General features: G+C 44.1%; 1 protein-coding gene across 3 annotated transcripts; it reads left to right on the top strand.

Moving 5' to 3' along the window:
* Window positions 1-42: 42 nt before the first annotated feature.
* On the top strand, window positions 43-12,897 carry PRKAG1 (protein kinase AMP-activated non-catalytic subunit gamma 1). Of its 3 annotated transcripts, none has more exons than XM_060657761.3 (12): window positions 43-168; window positions 4,087-4,135; window positions 9,782-9,934; window positions 10,135-10,216; window positions 10,315-10,373; window positions 10,534-10,579; window positions 10,682-10,736; window positions 11,042-11,168; window positions 11,274-11,439; window positions 11,590-11,627; window positions 11,895-12,041; window positions 12,181-12,897. In XM_060657761.3, exons 1-12 carry the CDS (start codon window positions 71-73, stop codon window positions 12,283-12,285), a joined length of 1,125 nt encoding a protein of 374 aa, XP_060513744.1. In that variant the 5' UTR covers window positions 43-70; the 3' UTR covers window positions 12,286-12,897. The 3 variants fall into 3 exon arrangements, with proteins under 3 accessions (XP_060513744.1, XP_060513746.1, XP_060513745.1); XM_060657762.3 differs by having other exon boundaries at window positions 65-168; window positions 9,825-9,934; XM_060657763.3 differs by lacking the exon at window positions 9,782-9,934.
* The last annotated feature ends 1,398 nt before the right edge of the window (window positions 12,898-14,295 follow it).

Here is a 14,295-nt window from a genome sequence, read left to right as displayed (position 1 = left end):
GAACTCCCCGCCTTCCGCCCTTGGCTTGCGTCTGTCTGACGTAGGCGGAAGTGGTGTAGCGGTACCGGACATGGGGCGGGACCTGTCCGCCCTCCACCCCTCCCGCCCGGCTCCCAGAGAGCTTCCCAAAGCGAGCGAGCCCAGTCTGCGCCTCTTGAAATGGAGACGGTGAGGAGCACGGGAGGGCGGCGGGGGGCGCTGTGGAGCCTGAGACCCCCCGTTAGGGGACAGGGAGGCCTGGGCAGGGACCGGCGCTGCTGCCCAGTAAACGAGAAGCCGGTGCTTGTCCTATCCCGTGACTCTGCCCCTCCGCTCCTTCGCTGGGCGCATCTCCTAGAACTGGGCCGCGCGGTGCATACTTTCCGTCCGCGGTGGTCTCAGCCCAAGCTGGCAGTGTTTGCTCTCCGCTAGGAACCCGCGCACACCCTAGCGATTTGGGGCCTCCTCTTCTCATAGCACCTCAAACCTTCAGAGGTTTGCCAGAGAGCAGGTTTGTGACCCGGCTTTCCTGGGTGAGGCGGGGGAGGGGGGGCTTCCAAGGGACTGCCACTTGCAGGTAGCACCTGGCCCTCAGTTGTCTGAGTGTGAGCCTTGCCGCAAAGACCTCTGCTTCGAGGTGTCCAGCGAACTCACACTGCCTTAGTAAGACTGAAAAGTGGGCTTTCTCTGAAGGAGGGAATCTTTTTAGTGTTAGAGGCCGCCCTGTCCCCGGACAAGTTTAGGTTATGCCCTGCTCTGCGACTGTAAGCAGGCGGCATGGATCATTCTTGGCTAGCAGGCATTGCCCAATTGTGGCAGGCCCCTGTCATCCTCCCAGAGATGCTGCAGGTAGCCCGCTGCATGTTTGGACCCACCCTCACTCTCCGGAGCCGCCTTCTAGCATCTGGAACCATGTATTCTCTGTCAAGCAGAGTAACCCTTCATGTCTTCGTTTTTATCATGTTACTGGCAGGTTCATCTTTCTCTGGGTCAGTCCCATGCCCATAGTAATTCCTTTACCACACCCTTTCTCTGCCTGCAGAGAGGTCATGGCCCTCGAGTTATAAATGAGAAAACAGACGGAAGTGTGGTAAAGTTGATTTGCAGTTGGTCACCCAGGCAAGGGAATTAGCTCTTACAGATTAAGAGGATTTTGCACAAGAATAAAGAGTTTGGGGCGCCTGGCTGGCTCAGGCAGCAGAGCATGCAACTCTTGATCTCAGGGCTGTGAGTTCTAGCCCCAGGTTGGGCAGTAGAGTTTACTTAAAAAAAAAAAAAAAATAATAATAATAATAAATAAATAAATAAATAAATAAATAAAATAAAAGGTCTGATTCCATTAAATTGAAAACAACATATCAATTTTTATTTTACTTACTCATAAATGTGTTATAGTTTACAAAACATTTTTATATAGATTTTCTAATTTGGCCCTCACATTTTATGTCCTGATTAGGTTCTTGGGATAGAAATTGTTTTAAAAAGAAAAGAAAACCCTTGCTTTGAAAATGCTCAGCCTGCCTAGAGTGGGGGTGAGGGCAAGCCAATGACAGTTGTTACTGAATGTAGACTGTAATAAATGCTATCATCAACATGCAAACAAAGGACTGTGGAAGCATGGGGAGGGAGAAATTATTGTAAACCTAAGAGAGGGCTTTGCAGGTTGAGAGAACAGTGTGAGCACAGGCATAGAAATCGGGGTATGTAAAGATTAATTGGGGGTGAGCCAGTGGCATGATGTTGCTGGAGGTTTGGATTTTGCTTGCACTGGGAGAAAAAATTGGAAAAGTAGGCCGAGGTCAGGTTGAAGGTATTGCATGCCACACTACGTTTGAACTTTGTTTTGTAATAAGGGGAGCCATGAAGATCTATAAGCAAGGCAGTAAGTGTGCTTTAGGAATGTTCTCAACAGCTTCTGCAAATGGATGGAGCTACTTCAGAAAGTATTGAGCTCCTGGTTGCTGGAGATAAGAGTCCCTTACAAACCTGAGATGCTTAGTGAGAGAACTTGGAGACAGCATGAAAGATGAAAAGGAGATAGATTTAGGGCAGGGAGACCAATTGAGAGAATGCTGCAGAAGTGAGAGGTAAAAGCTATAGTTAAAACTGTAAAAGTGGAAAGGATAGAAAGGGACTTGAGGCATTTCTTACATATCAGCTTAGCTGATAGATGTTAAGGACAAGTTTAGGTCATGCCCTGCCCTGCGATCCTAAGCAGACATGTTGGCGTGGCCCATTCTAGGAGGAATCAAAACTACAATTCTAGGCACCTACGAGAGCAATGCAAAAAACAAAGATGGGAACCACAGTAAGAATAACAGGGTGGAAGGACAGATACTGTTTTGTATTGAAGCATTTGAGGAGTCTGTGTGACATCTGTGGTTGTCCAGCAAACAATTAGAAATGTGGATCAGGAGTTCAGAAGAAACTGTGAGTCCATGTGTCAGATCTAGCCTGCGTCTGTATAATAATATTTTGTATTCATGTATTACAGTGGTACTTTCTCAGGTCTCCTGTGTTATTAAAAGCAGAGAAGAGTGGACATAATTATCCTCCTCTGTGGATAAATAGGCAGAAAGATAAAGTCATATTCAGTTGTGGTTGACTGTTGTGTAGGTTTCTGTATCTCTAGCTGTACATCTGTTTTCTCCCTCTGTAACTTAATCATAGGTCTCTCTGTTCATATCGGTGTGCATCATTATCGTTATTAATTTGAGAGTTAAAAAACAAAGCAATTGAGATTTATATGCAAAACCCCATGCTAGATGTTATGGGTGATACAGAGAAATACAAAATAGTTCTAGGCTTCCAGGAATTTAAAACCTGTTTGGATAGATAATGAACCAACAAAACAAAACACTGTAGCACAGTGCAGTATGTAAGTATTATATAATGGGTACAATAATTTCTACAGAAGCAACTGTTTCTGTGTCTTTGTATAGATCTTTGTGAGACTGTGTTATACTATGTGTGTATCTTTACTGCTGAACAGCCCTCTCTCCCACTTATAAGTGATGAGGCTGTTGTTCCGATAGCCTTGCCAAAATGCCAGGCCAAGCTGATAGTCGTATGCAGCCCAGAGAGAAGAGAAGGAGATTATTCCCCTCCCCCTCTGCCCCCACCCTGGCCCATTAGGGGAGGGACGTTTAGGGCTGTCCTGCCAACTTGACCCTGTTTACCAGCCAACTTACCAGGCTCAAGCCGAGGCTTTTAATTTCATGTTACTACAGCAGCTATATAGGTGAAGTATGACTTTAAGTTAGTTTGGGTATATTACCCAGAACAAATGGAGCCAAACTTGTTCATTCCAGTAGATTGAAATTATCATGACCCCTCCTGCGTTCCTAGATAACAATGAAATTTCCAAATGTTCCCACTTGAGGGAGCACAGACATGGTTCTGAAGGTTTCTCTGTATTCAAAGACTGTCAGGGGCAAAGAAACTTAGAAAACCAGCATCCTCTGGGCTGTAGCAGCCTTTGACTCACAAGGGTGTTGAGGAGTCAGGTCTTCAGTTTCAGAGCATTGACAGTCCTCATCTACCCCTCAGTCATTTAAGCTTTACCTCTCTGTGACAGTCAACTGCCGGGATCCTCCCCAGGTGTGGTCCTCTCTTAGGGTAAAGGGGTATGTCTGTGATTCTAGTGTCTACATTTAGGCTTAGTATTGAGGGGAAAGCAGTATTGTCTCTCTGGCTTCCGTGTTTTTATAAAGTACATCTGTGAGAACCTTGTGGGACTGGCCTTAAGCACAGATTTTCTAGTCTTGGCCTTTAAGATCTAATATTTCATTAGGCAGTGTAGTATATAAGGACATAGGCTTTGGAACCACACAGATATATGTTCAAATTCCTGTTCTACCTCTGACCAGCCACGTGACCTTGGGTAGGCTGCTTAATATTTCTTGAACCTCACTTTCCTAATGTGTGAAAATAAGGCTAATAGGAGTATTTACCTCAGGGTGGTTCTGATGATTAAATGAGATAATATTTCTAGAGGGCCTTATGGTGCTTTAAATGAAGTCATTAGTTCACCAGCCCTTCCCAATGTTAGGCTAAAATGGATGGAATCAAGGATAGGCTGAATCTTTGTTTCTTTTGTCTCTCCAGGTTGCTTCTTCAGATTGCTCCCCAGCTCTGGAAAATGAGCATTCTCAAGGTAAGTTTACTAAAGAAAGGAGACCGGCTATGAAAGCAATAGCTGAACCATACCTTGTCTTCAGCAATGTTTTCAAATCTTCTCAGGATGCCCCCTGGGAAAAATCAAAACTGGGCCAGATAATGTGCCAAACCATACAAATCAGGAATAGTAATTTGGCAGGAGCACCCAGGAGTAAATCTTGGGCAGGGTGGGGATGACTAAGATTTTCAATCATCAAACCACTTAAAGGAAATTTTTGAGGAAAAACTTCCATAGGCAACTCTGGGCTGCCTAACCATGAATCAAGGTCCCTAGTACTTTTGAATTAGCCCAGAAACAATGCCACTAGGCTTTTATCATCCAGTGAGCTCACTAAAGCCACTGAGTGTACACAAGAAATTATAGAAAGGCCTTGAAAGCCCTTAAAACTAATCTAGAAATCGAGACACTAAACCATAAAATCCAGGGCACAGGAGAAGGCAATTCCAGCACCTTCCCGAATAACTGGTGAGAAGGAAATGGTTAACCGTAGACCATCTAGAAAGAAGCAGAACTTATAGGCACCCCCCTTAAAGGATTTTGCCCAGGAACACTCCTGGGGCTTCCCAGGACATATTTATGGTATCAGGAGTACATACTTTCTCAGAGAATTGAAATACGGGGTGAGGTCTTAGGACAGATTATTAAGGGTCTCGTGAGTTTTCCACAAGACTTTTTAAATGTTCTGTTTTCATTTTGTTGGTATCCAGAAAAGTTAATATGGTCATATTTGAATTATCTGGATGATATTCTTCATAACTGAGACTGCCACATGATAGCAGTGCCTATTTTATGTATCCGAGTACATTTGCAGTAGCACCAAGGCAAGGGTCAAAAACTCAAACTGTCTGCATGAACCAGGCAGTGCTGGAGGCTGCATATTCCTGACAACCTGTAGATCTCGTCACATGTAAAAGGAGGCAGCAACAATCCAGGTCTTGTCAGTTTTGTCACTGTTTAGGAATTCAAGCCTGGTTTGGTCAGATCTGATTTTGAAAGAAATTGAGAATTTGGATCTTTATGTTAAGCTCCAGATTTTTAAAATTGGGGAACTGATTTAAATTACTTTTAAACTACTGAGACAGCCAAATCAAATATGCTTGTAATTCTGTAGCCTAAAATGATATTATTTAACTATCAATGAAGTATGCCTTAAACTGACATCAAAAGACATGTTCTTGGGAACTCCTTTAGCCCATCCGCCTCAGGCAAGGCAGGGGAGTCCCAGGATGGGGGACACTTGGAATACTGGAGTCCCACAGGGGCCAGCAGCACAGGCCACAGTTTTCCCCTACACGACCTTGAAAAAAAAGACATGTTCTTGGGAGTCTGTGAGTTGTCAAATTTGAAAAACAACAGTGGGCTTCCAGTTACAGATGATGGATTGAATACACACATCTACTCTTGTTCTTCTACAAAGAGCGACTAAAACCACCATAAAAATTTTTTTTTCAAAAGGTACAAACCCGGCAGAATAGGGAGAATAAAAGAAGAGACAATAGTAATTGGGAGCTGGAAAACAGAGACAAGAGTGGTAAATGATTTAGCAGACCCGAGAAAACTGAATTATAAACTAGCAATGGGGAAAGGCGAGACGCATTGAAGATCTAAGAAGCAGGCAGAATCTGAGACTCCCTGCTCCACTGAGTGCAGCTAGGAAGCTGCCCCTCCCAACTTTGGCAAAGACTGAAGGTCTGGAGAGGGGCTCAGGCCTAGTTGAGGGCTGAAGTACTATAGCAAATGCAGGAGCACGAAGTGAACTACTCTGGATGCTGAAATTCCAGTCCTTTTTCCAATCCAGTTTCCAGAATGCTGACAGAAAAGACTTCATACTCCCAAGCGTGGAACTGAATAAATAATCCTTCTCTCCAGAATCCCCTTGAAGAGAAAGCCCTAAAAATACGGACTGTTCCCCATCTAAACAGCTCACAGTTAACAAGACTCACGTGTACACTTGAGCTTCCAATCAGCTTTAAAGACTGCACTCTTAGAATATGGTTTGAATGCTCCTTTAAACCAAGGATTACCAGACATCTAAAGAAAGCCTCTAACATTAAAAAAGAAAAGAGATCCAAACTGCATCCCCCTCAAAAGAAACAAATAGGAGGGGCGCCTGGGAGGCTCATTCGGTTAAGCATCTGACTTCGGCTCAGGTCATGATCTCACGGTTCGGTTCGTGGATTTGTGCCCCGGATCGGGCTCTGTGCTGACAGCTCAGAGCCTGGAGCCTGTTTTGGCTTCTGTGTCTCCCTCTCTCTCTCTCTCTCTTTGCCCCTCCCCTGCTAGCACTCTGTCTGTCTCTCTCTCTCAACAATAAACAAACATTAAAAAAAAAAAAAAAAACTGTTTAAAAGAAAAATGATCCAAACTGCCCCTGCAAAAGAAATAAATAGGAGGGGCACCTGGGTGGCTCAGTTGCTTAAGCACCCAACTTTGGCTCAGGTCATGATCTCGCAGTCTGTGAGTTTGAGCCCCGTGTCTGGCTCTGTGCTAACAGCTCAGCTGTGTCTCCCTCTTTCACTGTCTCTCCCCCACTCATGCCATTTCTCTCTCTCTCTCTCTCTCTCTCTCTCTCTCTCTCTCTCTCTCCCTCTCTCAAAAATAAATAAACATTAAAAAAATTTTTTTTAAAGAAACAGGAAAAACAACAGAAGGAAAAATTCAATGCATAGAGAAGAAAACTTTAGAAATTAACATTAATTTCAGATAAAGAACATTTCCACTATGCAACAAGTACAGGAAACCATTTTTTAAAGGAAGTTTCAGAAAACAAAGAGGGGCTCTAGGATATTAAAAGTATAATAGCGAAAGTTCAAAACTAAGTAGAAGGTTTGGGAAATTAGGTTGAGGCAGTTTCCCAAAAAGTAGAATTAAATATCAGAGAAGTGGGGTGTCTGGCTGGCTCAGTCCAGACAGCATGTGATTCGTGATCTCGAGGTTGTGAGTTTGAGTCCCATGTTGGGTGTAGAGATTACTTAAAAATAAAATCTTAAACAAAAACCCACAAAAATCAAAGAAGTGGGGGAAAAAAAAAACACACCCAAAACAAAGAAGCATAAAATAGGAGAGAAGATATTTTAACAACAGCAACAATTCACCAAACAAAAAACCAAAACAAATAAAAACAACCTTAAAGGGTCAGTCAAGGAACTCTTATAATCTACATAATAGCAGTTACATGGGGTGCCTGGGTGGCTCAGTGAGTGGAGCATCCCACTTCGGCTCAGTTCATGATCTCACATTCATGAGTTCCAGCCCCGCATCCAGCTCTCTGCTGTCATCACAAAGCTCGCTTTGGATCCTCTGTCCCTCCCTTGCTTGCGGGCCCACACTCTTTCTCTCTCAAAAATAAACAAACATTTTAAAATAAATAAATAATAGGAATTACAGAAAGAGAAAAAGGACATTACAGAGGGAAGGACACGATCAAGGAAATAATTCAAGAACATTTCCTGGAACTGAAGGACATTAGTTTTCATACTGAAAAGACTCATTGAGTATTCAGCACAGTGGATGAAATTGACCCACCTAAAGCAGAATCATCATGAGATTTCAAAACACTGGAAACAAAGAGAAGATCCTGAGTCTTCAGAGGGGAAAAAAACAAGTTACATAAAAAGAATCAATTGCCTTAGACTCTCAACACACCAGAAGCTAGACAGCAATGGGGCAGTGCCTTCAGCATGCTGCAGGAAAATAAATTCAAACCTAGAATTCTATATCCAGCCAAATTATACATCAAAGATGAAGGTAAAATAAAGAAAATAAAGATATCTGCAGGCTGCAAGGTCTCAAAAAATTTACCTCCTATGCACCCTTTCTCGGGAAGCTACAGGAAGATGTGCACTCCCAAAACAAGGGAGTAATTAAAAAAAAAAAAAAAGATGAAATCATAGGATACAGGACACAGGAGTGCCAATACAGGAGAGACGTGAAAGGGGGCCCCTGGATGGTGATGAAAGAAGATCTCAGGATGACAGCTGTGCACAGCAGCAAACCAGCCCAGATTTGGGCAGGTCAGAATAGACTGGGCTCTGGATAGACTTCTTTGGGTTGTTTAAATTGATAGACTAGTGCTTCTGAACCTCTTGAAAAGGAGATTTAAACAATTGGTGAAGAGTTTGGGGTTGAATTAGTTATAAATACTTCAATTAGTTATTAAAAACAAAAAGACGACAATTACTAACTCCAGGGAAAACAAGGTTGCAAAAGAAAAAAAATAAATGAAGGGGTGCCTGGCTGGCTTGGTCAGTGGAGCATACGACTCTTGATTTCAGGATTGTGAGTTCAAGCCCCACATTGGGTGTAGAAATTACTTTAAACAAATAAAATCTTTAGAAAAAAGGGGGAAAAGAAAAAAAAAAGTCAAGAGTTTACAATTGGGCTTAGCTCTGAATAATAATATTTAGTCAAAATTATTTAAATACTAATGTAACCAACATTATAGTTTAACTTCTGGAAGAATGGGGAGATGGGAGGTTCATGTTTGTGTTGGGGTCTTAGTATGAAGGAGAACTAAAAATTCTCATATTCCTTGGATGATAATAGATAATGCCCAAAAGTGGAAAAATCAGAAAAGAGCAATATAAGCTTGTTACTTCATACACATAGAAATAAGTGCCAAAATAATCAGCTAAAAGAGGTCTCATCTCTGGGGAGGGCTAGTACAGGGCAGTAGGTGCCAGGGACTAGTTTTTCTCAACAAAATTTGTAGAACTATTTGATTCTTTAAACTGTGTATCTATATGACTGGTTAAAAATTAAAAACAAACAACTGGCATAGGATTTAAGATCATGAACTTTGGCATCAGGTAGGTCTGTGTTTAAGTCTTTCTTGTCACTTACTAATGGTGTGACCTTGAACAGTTTATTTAACTGCTTCCTACCTGTTTTCTCATCTGAAAAATGAGGACAGTATTTGCTTTCCAGATTTACTGTAAATCTGTGAGGATTAAATGATGTCATATTTTTAAAGTACACATAGCATAGTACATAGCACATTCAGGTTATTATTTTGTGGGTTGCTTCTCCAGTTTAAAGCAAGCAATTAAAATCCGAGGAATAGACAAGTAAACACATCCAGGGTCTCCGATTGGCCTAGAGTAGGTGAGATGATTTCTGATTCACAGGGTCATCCCAAGATGGACTCTCGGGGTGTTTTGGGCCAGGTTAATTGAGCACTGGGCTCCAACTGAATGTTGATCTAAAATGGCCCAACTTGGACCAGGACTTTCTCATCTGTAGGTCTTAGAAGAATTTTAAGAAGCTTACTTGAATTTTAAGAAGCTTAATTACATCTTCACTGAGAAAAGAGAACAAGTGAAAATGCGCTTAAACATATGAAAGGGAAAATTTGAATTAAAGATGAGAAAAAAACTTTTAGACTAAACAGGTTAATGATAGATATTATAGACTTTCTGTTTTAGTCAGCCATCTTTTGCATAAGGAGCCAATAAATATAGCCCTACCTGGAGTCGGGGGTTGAATGAAATGGTTTCTAACAGGTTTATCCAGGTTTTGTGGGAATAGGAACAAAATAGATAGACAAGGGGGCCTTATAAAAAAAATCAGCCTCTAAATATTTGAACAACTACACTTTTATTTTCTGCCTCTTTTGATTGTGAGTTGATGCATGGAAGGAAGCTTCTAACTATCCCACCCTATGCAGAGACCCCAGAATCCAACAATAGTGTGTATACTTCCTTCATGAAGTCTCATCGCTGCTATGACCTGATTCCCACAAGCTCCAAATTGGTTGTATTTGATACTTCCCTGCAGGTGGGTGAAATCCTCTTCTCCCATCCCCCTTCCTAGGAGCCTCTGGTTCAAAAACTTTCATCCTGTCTCATCCCAAGGGTAATATCCCTGTCCTTATATGGGTTTAGTCTCATGTTTTCCCCAGCATACCCAACCCCTTTCTTTTGAAGTCCTGCACCCTGTGAATTTTCCTTTGTGATTATTACTCTTTTTGACTACAGGTGAAGAAAGCTTTCTTTGCTTTGGTGACTAATGGTGTACGGGCTGCCCCTTTGTGGGATAGTAAGAAGCAAAGTTTTGTGGGTAAGCAAAAGTTTCTGGAACACAGTATTATTGGCATCTTGTGCTGGGCAGGGAGAGAAGCTTTGAACAGTGCTGAGGGATCTTGTCTTGGCTTCTAGGCATGCTGACCATCACCGATTTCATCAATATCCTGCATCGCTACTATAAATCAGCCTTGGTAAGGAACCTTAGCGCAATGACCAAAACCACTTTCCCTACCCAGAGTCCCCCATTCTCAGTTCCTTTCTCCCAAGGAAACTCCCAAGGGAGTTCCTAACTCCCAAGGGGTTAATGCAGCAGAGAGATCAAGTCTCAAGTTCTGTTGCTTCTGCTTCCAGGTACAGATCTATGAGCTGGAAGAACACAAGATAGAAACTTGGAGAGGTATGTAGAGAATTGGGGGTTGTAAAAAGAAAATGGGATGGAGAGTTTAGTGGGAAGTGGTTTTCCATACTGGTATTTTGTGAACCTCCCTTTTCCCTTCAGAGGTGTACCTACAGGACTCCTTCAAACCACTTGTCTGCATTTCTCCTAATGCCAGGTGAGTTCCAGCTACCCATTTGTCCAGAAAGGGAAGAGCCTTGCCACCAGCATAGCTAAAGCTTTAGATACCCAGAGATCTAGAGGCAGAAGAGAGAAAAGATGCTCCTCACAAACACACATACACAAATGCACGCACACACACACACACACACACACATTCACACACTCTTTAGGTCTGGTTTGAACACTGCTCTCCTCTCCCAGTCACCAGTTTTCCCTCTTTGTAAATATGTTCTTAAAAGCTGTTTACCCACCTTGGGCTCAGCACTGTGGGATTTATCATTATTCCCCACCTTCCCACAGCTTGTTTGATGCTGTCTCTTCATTAATTCGAAACAAGATCCACAGGCTGCCAGTTATTGACCCAGAATCAGGCAACACCTTGTACATCCTTACCCACAAGCGTATCCTCAAGTTCCTCAAACTGTTTGTAAGTGTCCTCAGCCTGGTTTTTACTCCTTATATACAAGGTTGGAGGGGTATCCAGGGGTGGTTTGGGGAGCCTTCAAGATCAAGCTGATGGTTCTCTCCTCAGATCACTGAGTTCCCCAAGCCAGAGTTCATGTCTAAGTCTCTGGAAGAGCTACAGATTGGCACCTATGCTAACATTGCTATGGTCCGCACCACCACCCCTGTCTACGTGGCTCTGGGCATCTTTGTACAACACCGAGTTTCAGCACTGCCAGTAGTAGATGAGAAAGGTGAGAGATTTCACAGAAGAAGAGGGAGGGCTCCAGGGAAGCCAGGGTGGTTCTGGGAAAATCCGTCAGCTCAGCCCGGAGGGTGATGCTATAGGCAGGGGGAGCCTTGGATGCCAGATCCTCCTTGCTGAGCTGCCTCTGTCCCCCTAGGGCGTGTGGTGGACATCTACTCCAAGTTTGATGTTATCGTGAGTGATTGTGGAGGGGCTGGGAGGTAGGGAAAGGGGTGGGGTATTGAATGTGGAGAGGGAGTAGAAGAGAGTCTCTTCTGGGACCTAAGGGTTTTAGAAGCTTCCAAACTTTTGAATCCTATTTGAAAAGGAATTGAATGAGTTGGGTGTGGCTTGTGGGCATGGCTGACAACTACCCTAAATCCCTCTGGTGTAGGTGGGTGGGGTCAGGGGTTGGGGGCTGGCTCCCTTGCTTCCTGCAAGCACCTTCCTCTCTCTCCCCAGAATCTGGCAGCAGAAAAGACCTACAACAACTTAGATGTGTCTGTGACGAAAGCCCTCCAACATCGATCACATTACTTTGAGGGTGTCCTCAAGTGTTACCTGCATGAGACTCTGGAGACCATCATCAACAGGCTGGTGGAAGCAGAGGTAGGGAGGCCAGTGACCCAGAAGGAGCTGGGGGAAGCAGCTTTGAGTGTGGGGTTTGTCAAGGAGAGTCGGGGTTGAAGGGCTCATCCTAACTGAGGCCGTCACTAAAATCCCTTTTCTCCTGTGTTGCTTCACGCAGGTTCACCGACTTGTAGTGGTAGATGAGAATGATGTGGTCAAGGGGATTGTATCACTGTCTGACATCCTGCAGGCCCTGGTGCTCACAGGAGGAGAGAAGCCCTGAGCTGGGGAACGGGTCAGGCAGCACCAGGGGACATACCCCACTCACTGCCTGCCCACAGTTCTAGGAACCACAGATGAAACCTTAAGAGAATTGTAACTCTGTTCTCTGCTTGGGAGCCCCCTACCTGGGACTCCCTGGGAGCTGGGGAAGGTGTGGGGGGAGGAAGGAGAATGGATTTTTAGCTGTCCTTATCCTCACACATACAGCCTAGCCCATCTTAGCCCCTGCCTTCTTCGACATATCCCCCTTACTGGGTGAATGATGGGCTGTGTGCCCCTCAAGCAAATTCTGATCTCTAAGAGATCCCCAGACCTCACCCAGCCTTTGCCTCTACCTTTGCCCCTGACTCCACCCTGAGATAATAGCACAACAAACCCCTTCTAAAGGTATTTTTATTTATCCTGTTAAATGCTGTATGGAGGAGGCTGAGTCCATTCAGTGACATTTCTTCCCATAATGGCAGTGGGGAGGATTGTGGGGAGGAGGGCCTTTGGGTTCCTGTGCTGTGTGCATATGAAGGGAGGTGGGGGTTAGGAAGAGGAGGAGGGCAGAGTGATTAGCTGAGGTTATTGCTTTTCATGGCAAACGTAATTAAAATGACAGGAACCTCTTCATGGTATTGCAGTGTTTTTGATTCTTGTAGTTGATAGACACTATGCTCAAACGTCCTACTTCATATGGCTTCTTTAACTCATTATTGACAACAACAGAATAATGGCACATGTATACACACACACACACACATACACACACACACAGATAATTGTGTCAGGCACCATTCTCTGTTCCTTACATATATTAATTCATTTAATCCTCAGAACAATGGTAGGCATGATTCCAGTTTTACAGATTGTTCAAAAAAACTGAGGCACAGAAGACTAAGAACCATCTCAAGGCCACACATCTAATAAAATGTAGAGCTAGGATTTGAACCCAACAGTCTGGCCCCAGAGCTCCTGCTCTTTACTACTGTGCTAGACTTACTACGTTTCCCAGCCTATTCCCGGAAATTCTCCTTGTTACCTCACTTTCCCCTCTGCCTGAACCATAGCTGGACCCCAGGAAAATCTCATAATAGTATTTTGTCTCCAGAGAGTAGAGAGACTGAGGTCTCCTTTAGGCAGTCATCAACTTTTCTCAGGGAAGGTTGGACTCTGTGTTTGAATTTTGCTGAGCTGGCACTGTCTTTGAACCCACAAAATGCCTTGCCATTCCGCCAACGTGCGAATGAGCTGGAGGGTGAGGGTTGTGGGGAGCAGGCTCTTTACCTGTGCTGAAACCGTGTGGGCCAAAATAGTCAACACCAAATACCATAAGGACTGCTAGACTGTTGGGCATGAGCCAGATTTTGGGTGCCATCTCACCACTGACTTGGAGGTTTGATACCGTTTCCTGCTCAAGACCAGAAGCAATCTTGGAGTAATTCCTTGCCCTATGCACACTGTACCTAAGACCTCTGATGAACCCTGACATACCATATTGGTTCCTCCAAAGTAGGTTTCCTGATGGCACATGTGCAAGAGTTTCAAGGCATCTGTCAGGGCCCCCATCTTGGCTCTGGAGAAAGTCCCTGCTTTTGCATTCTCTTCTTCACAGCTTACAGCACATTCCCAGACTTGGGGGAGGGAGGCTTCCAAGTTATTAGAATTAGGGTATGTTTATGTGGGGGGGTGGTGAGTGCATGATGGAAAGGACAGATGTCTCCTTATGTCACATTCCATCATGGAGAGTTTGTCTAGGGAGGAGGCAAGGGCTTTAAAAAGCCTTAGGACTCGTGGGACCTAGGTGAAAGGAAGCACTGTGGAGCAAAGAGCCACCAGTGTGCAGAGCTGGTAGGTGTGTGAAGGGTCTGGGGAGGGGGGAGGGGCCTCCAATGGTTGGAATAGGGGCTGTTTGGGTTATTTTAAAGGTCCATACTGGGGAGCAGGGGGCCTGGGTTTGATTGTTCTGGTTCTCAGTGAGTCCATCTCTGCCCCACAACACCCTTCTGGCTCCATCTTCGTAAAAGGA

The sequence above is a fragment of the Panthera onca genome, chromosome B4, assembly GCF_046562875.1.
Source record: "Panthera onca isolate mPanOnc1 chromosome B4, mPanOnc1 haplotype 2, whole genome shotgun sequence".
In the NCBI taxonomy this organism is placed as follows: Eukaryota; Metazoa; Chordata; class Mammalia; order Carnivora; family Felidae; genus Panthera; species Panthera onca.
This window is presented reverse-complemented; position numbering and strand designations above follow the sequence as displayed.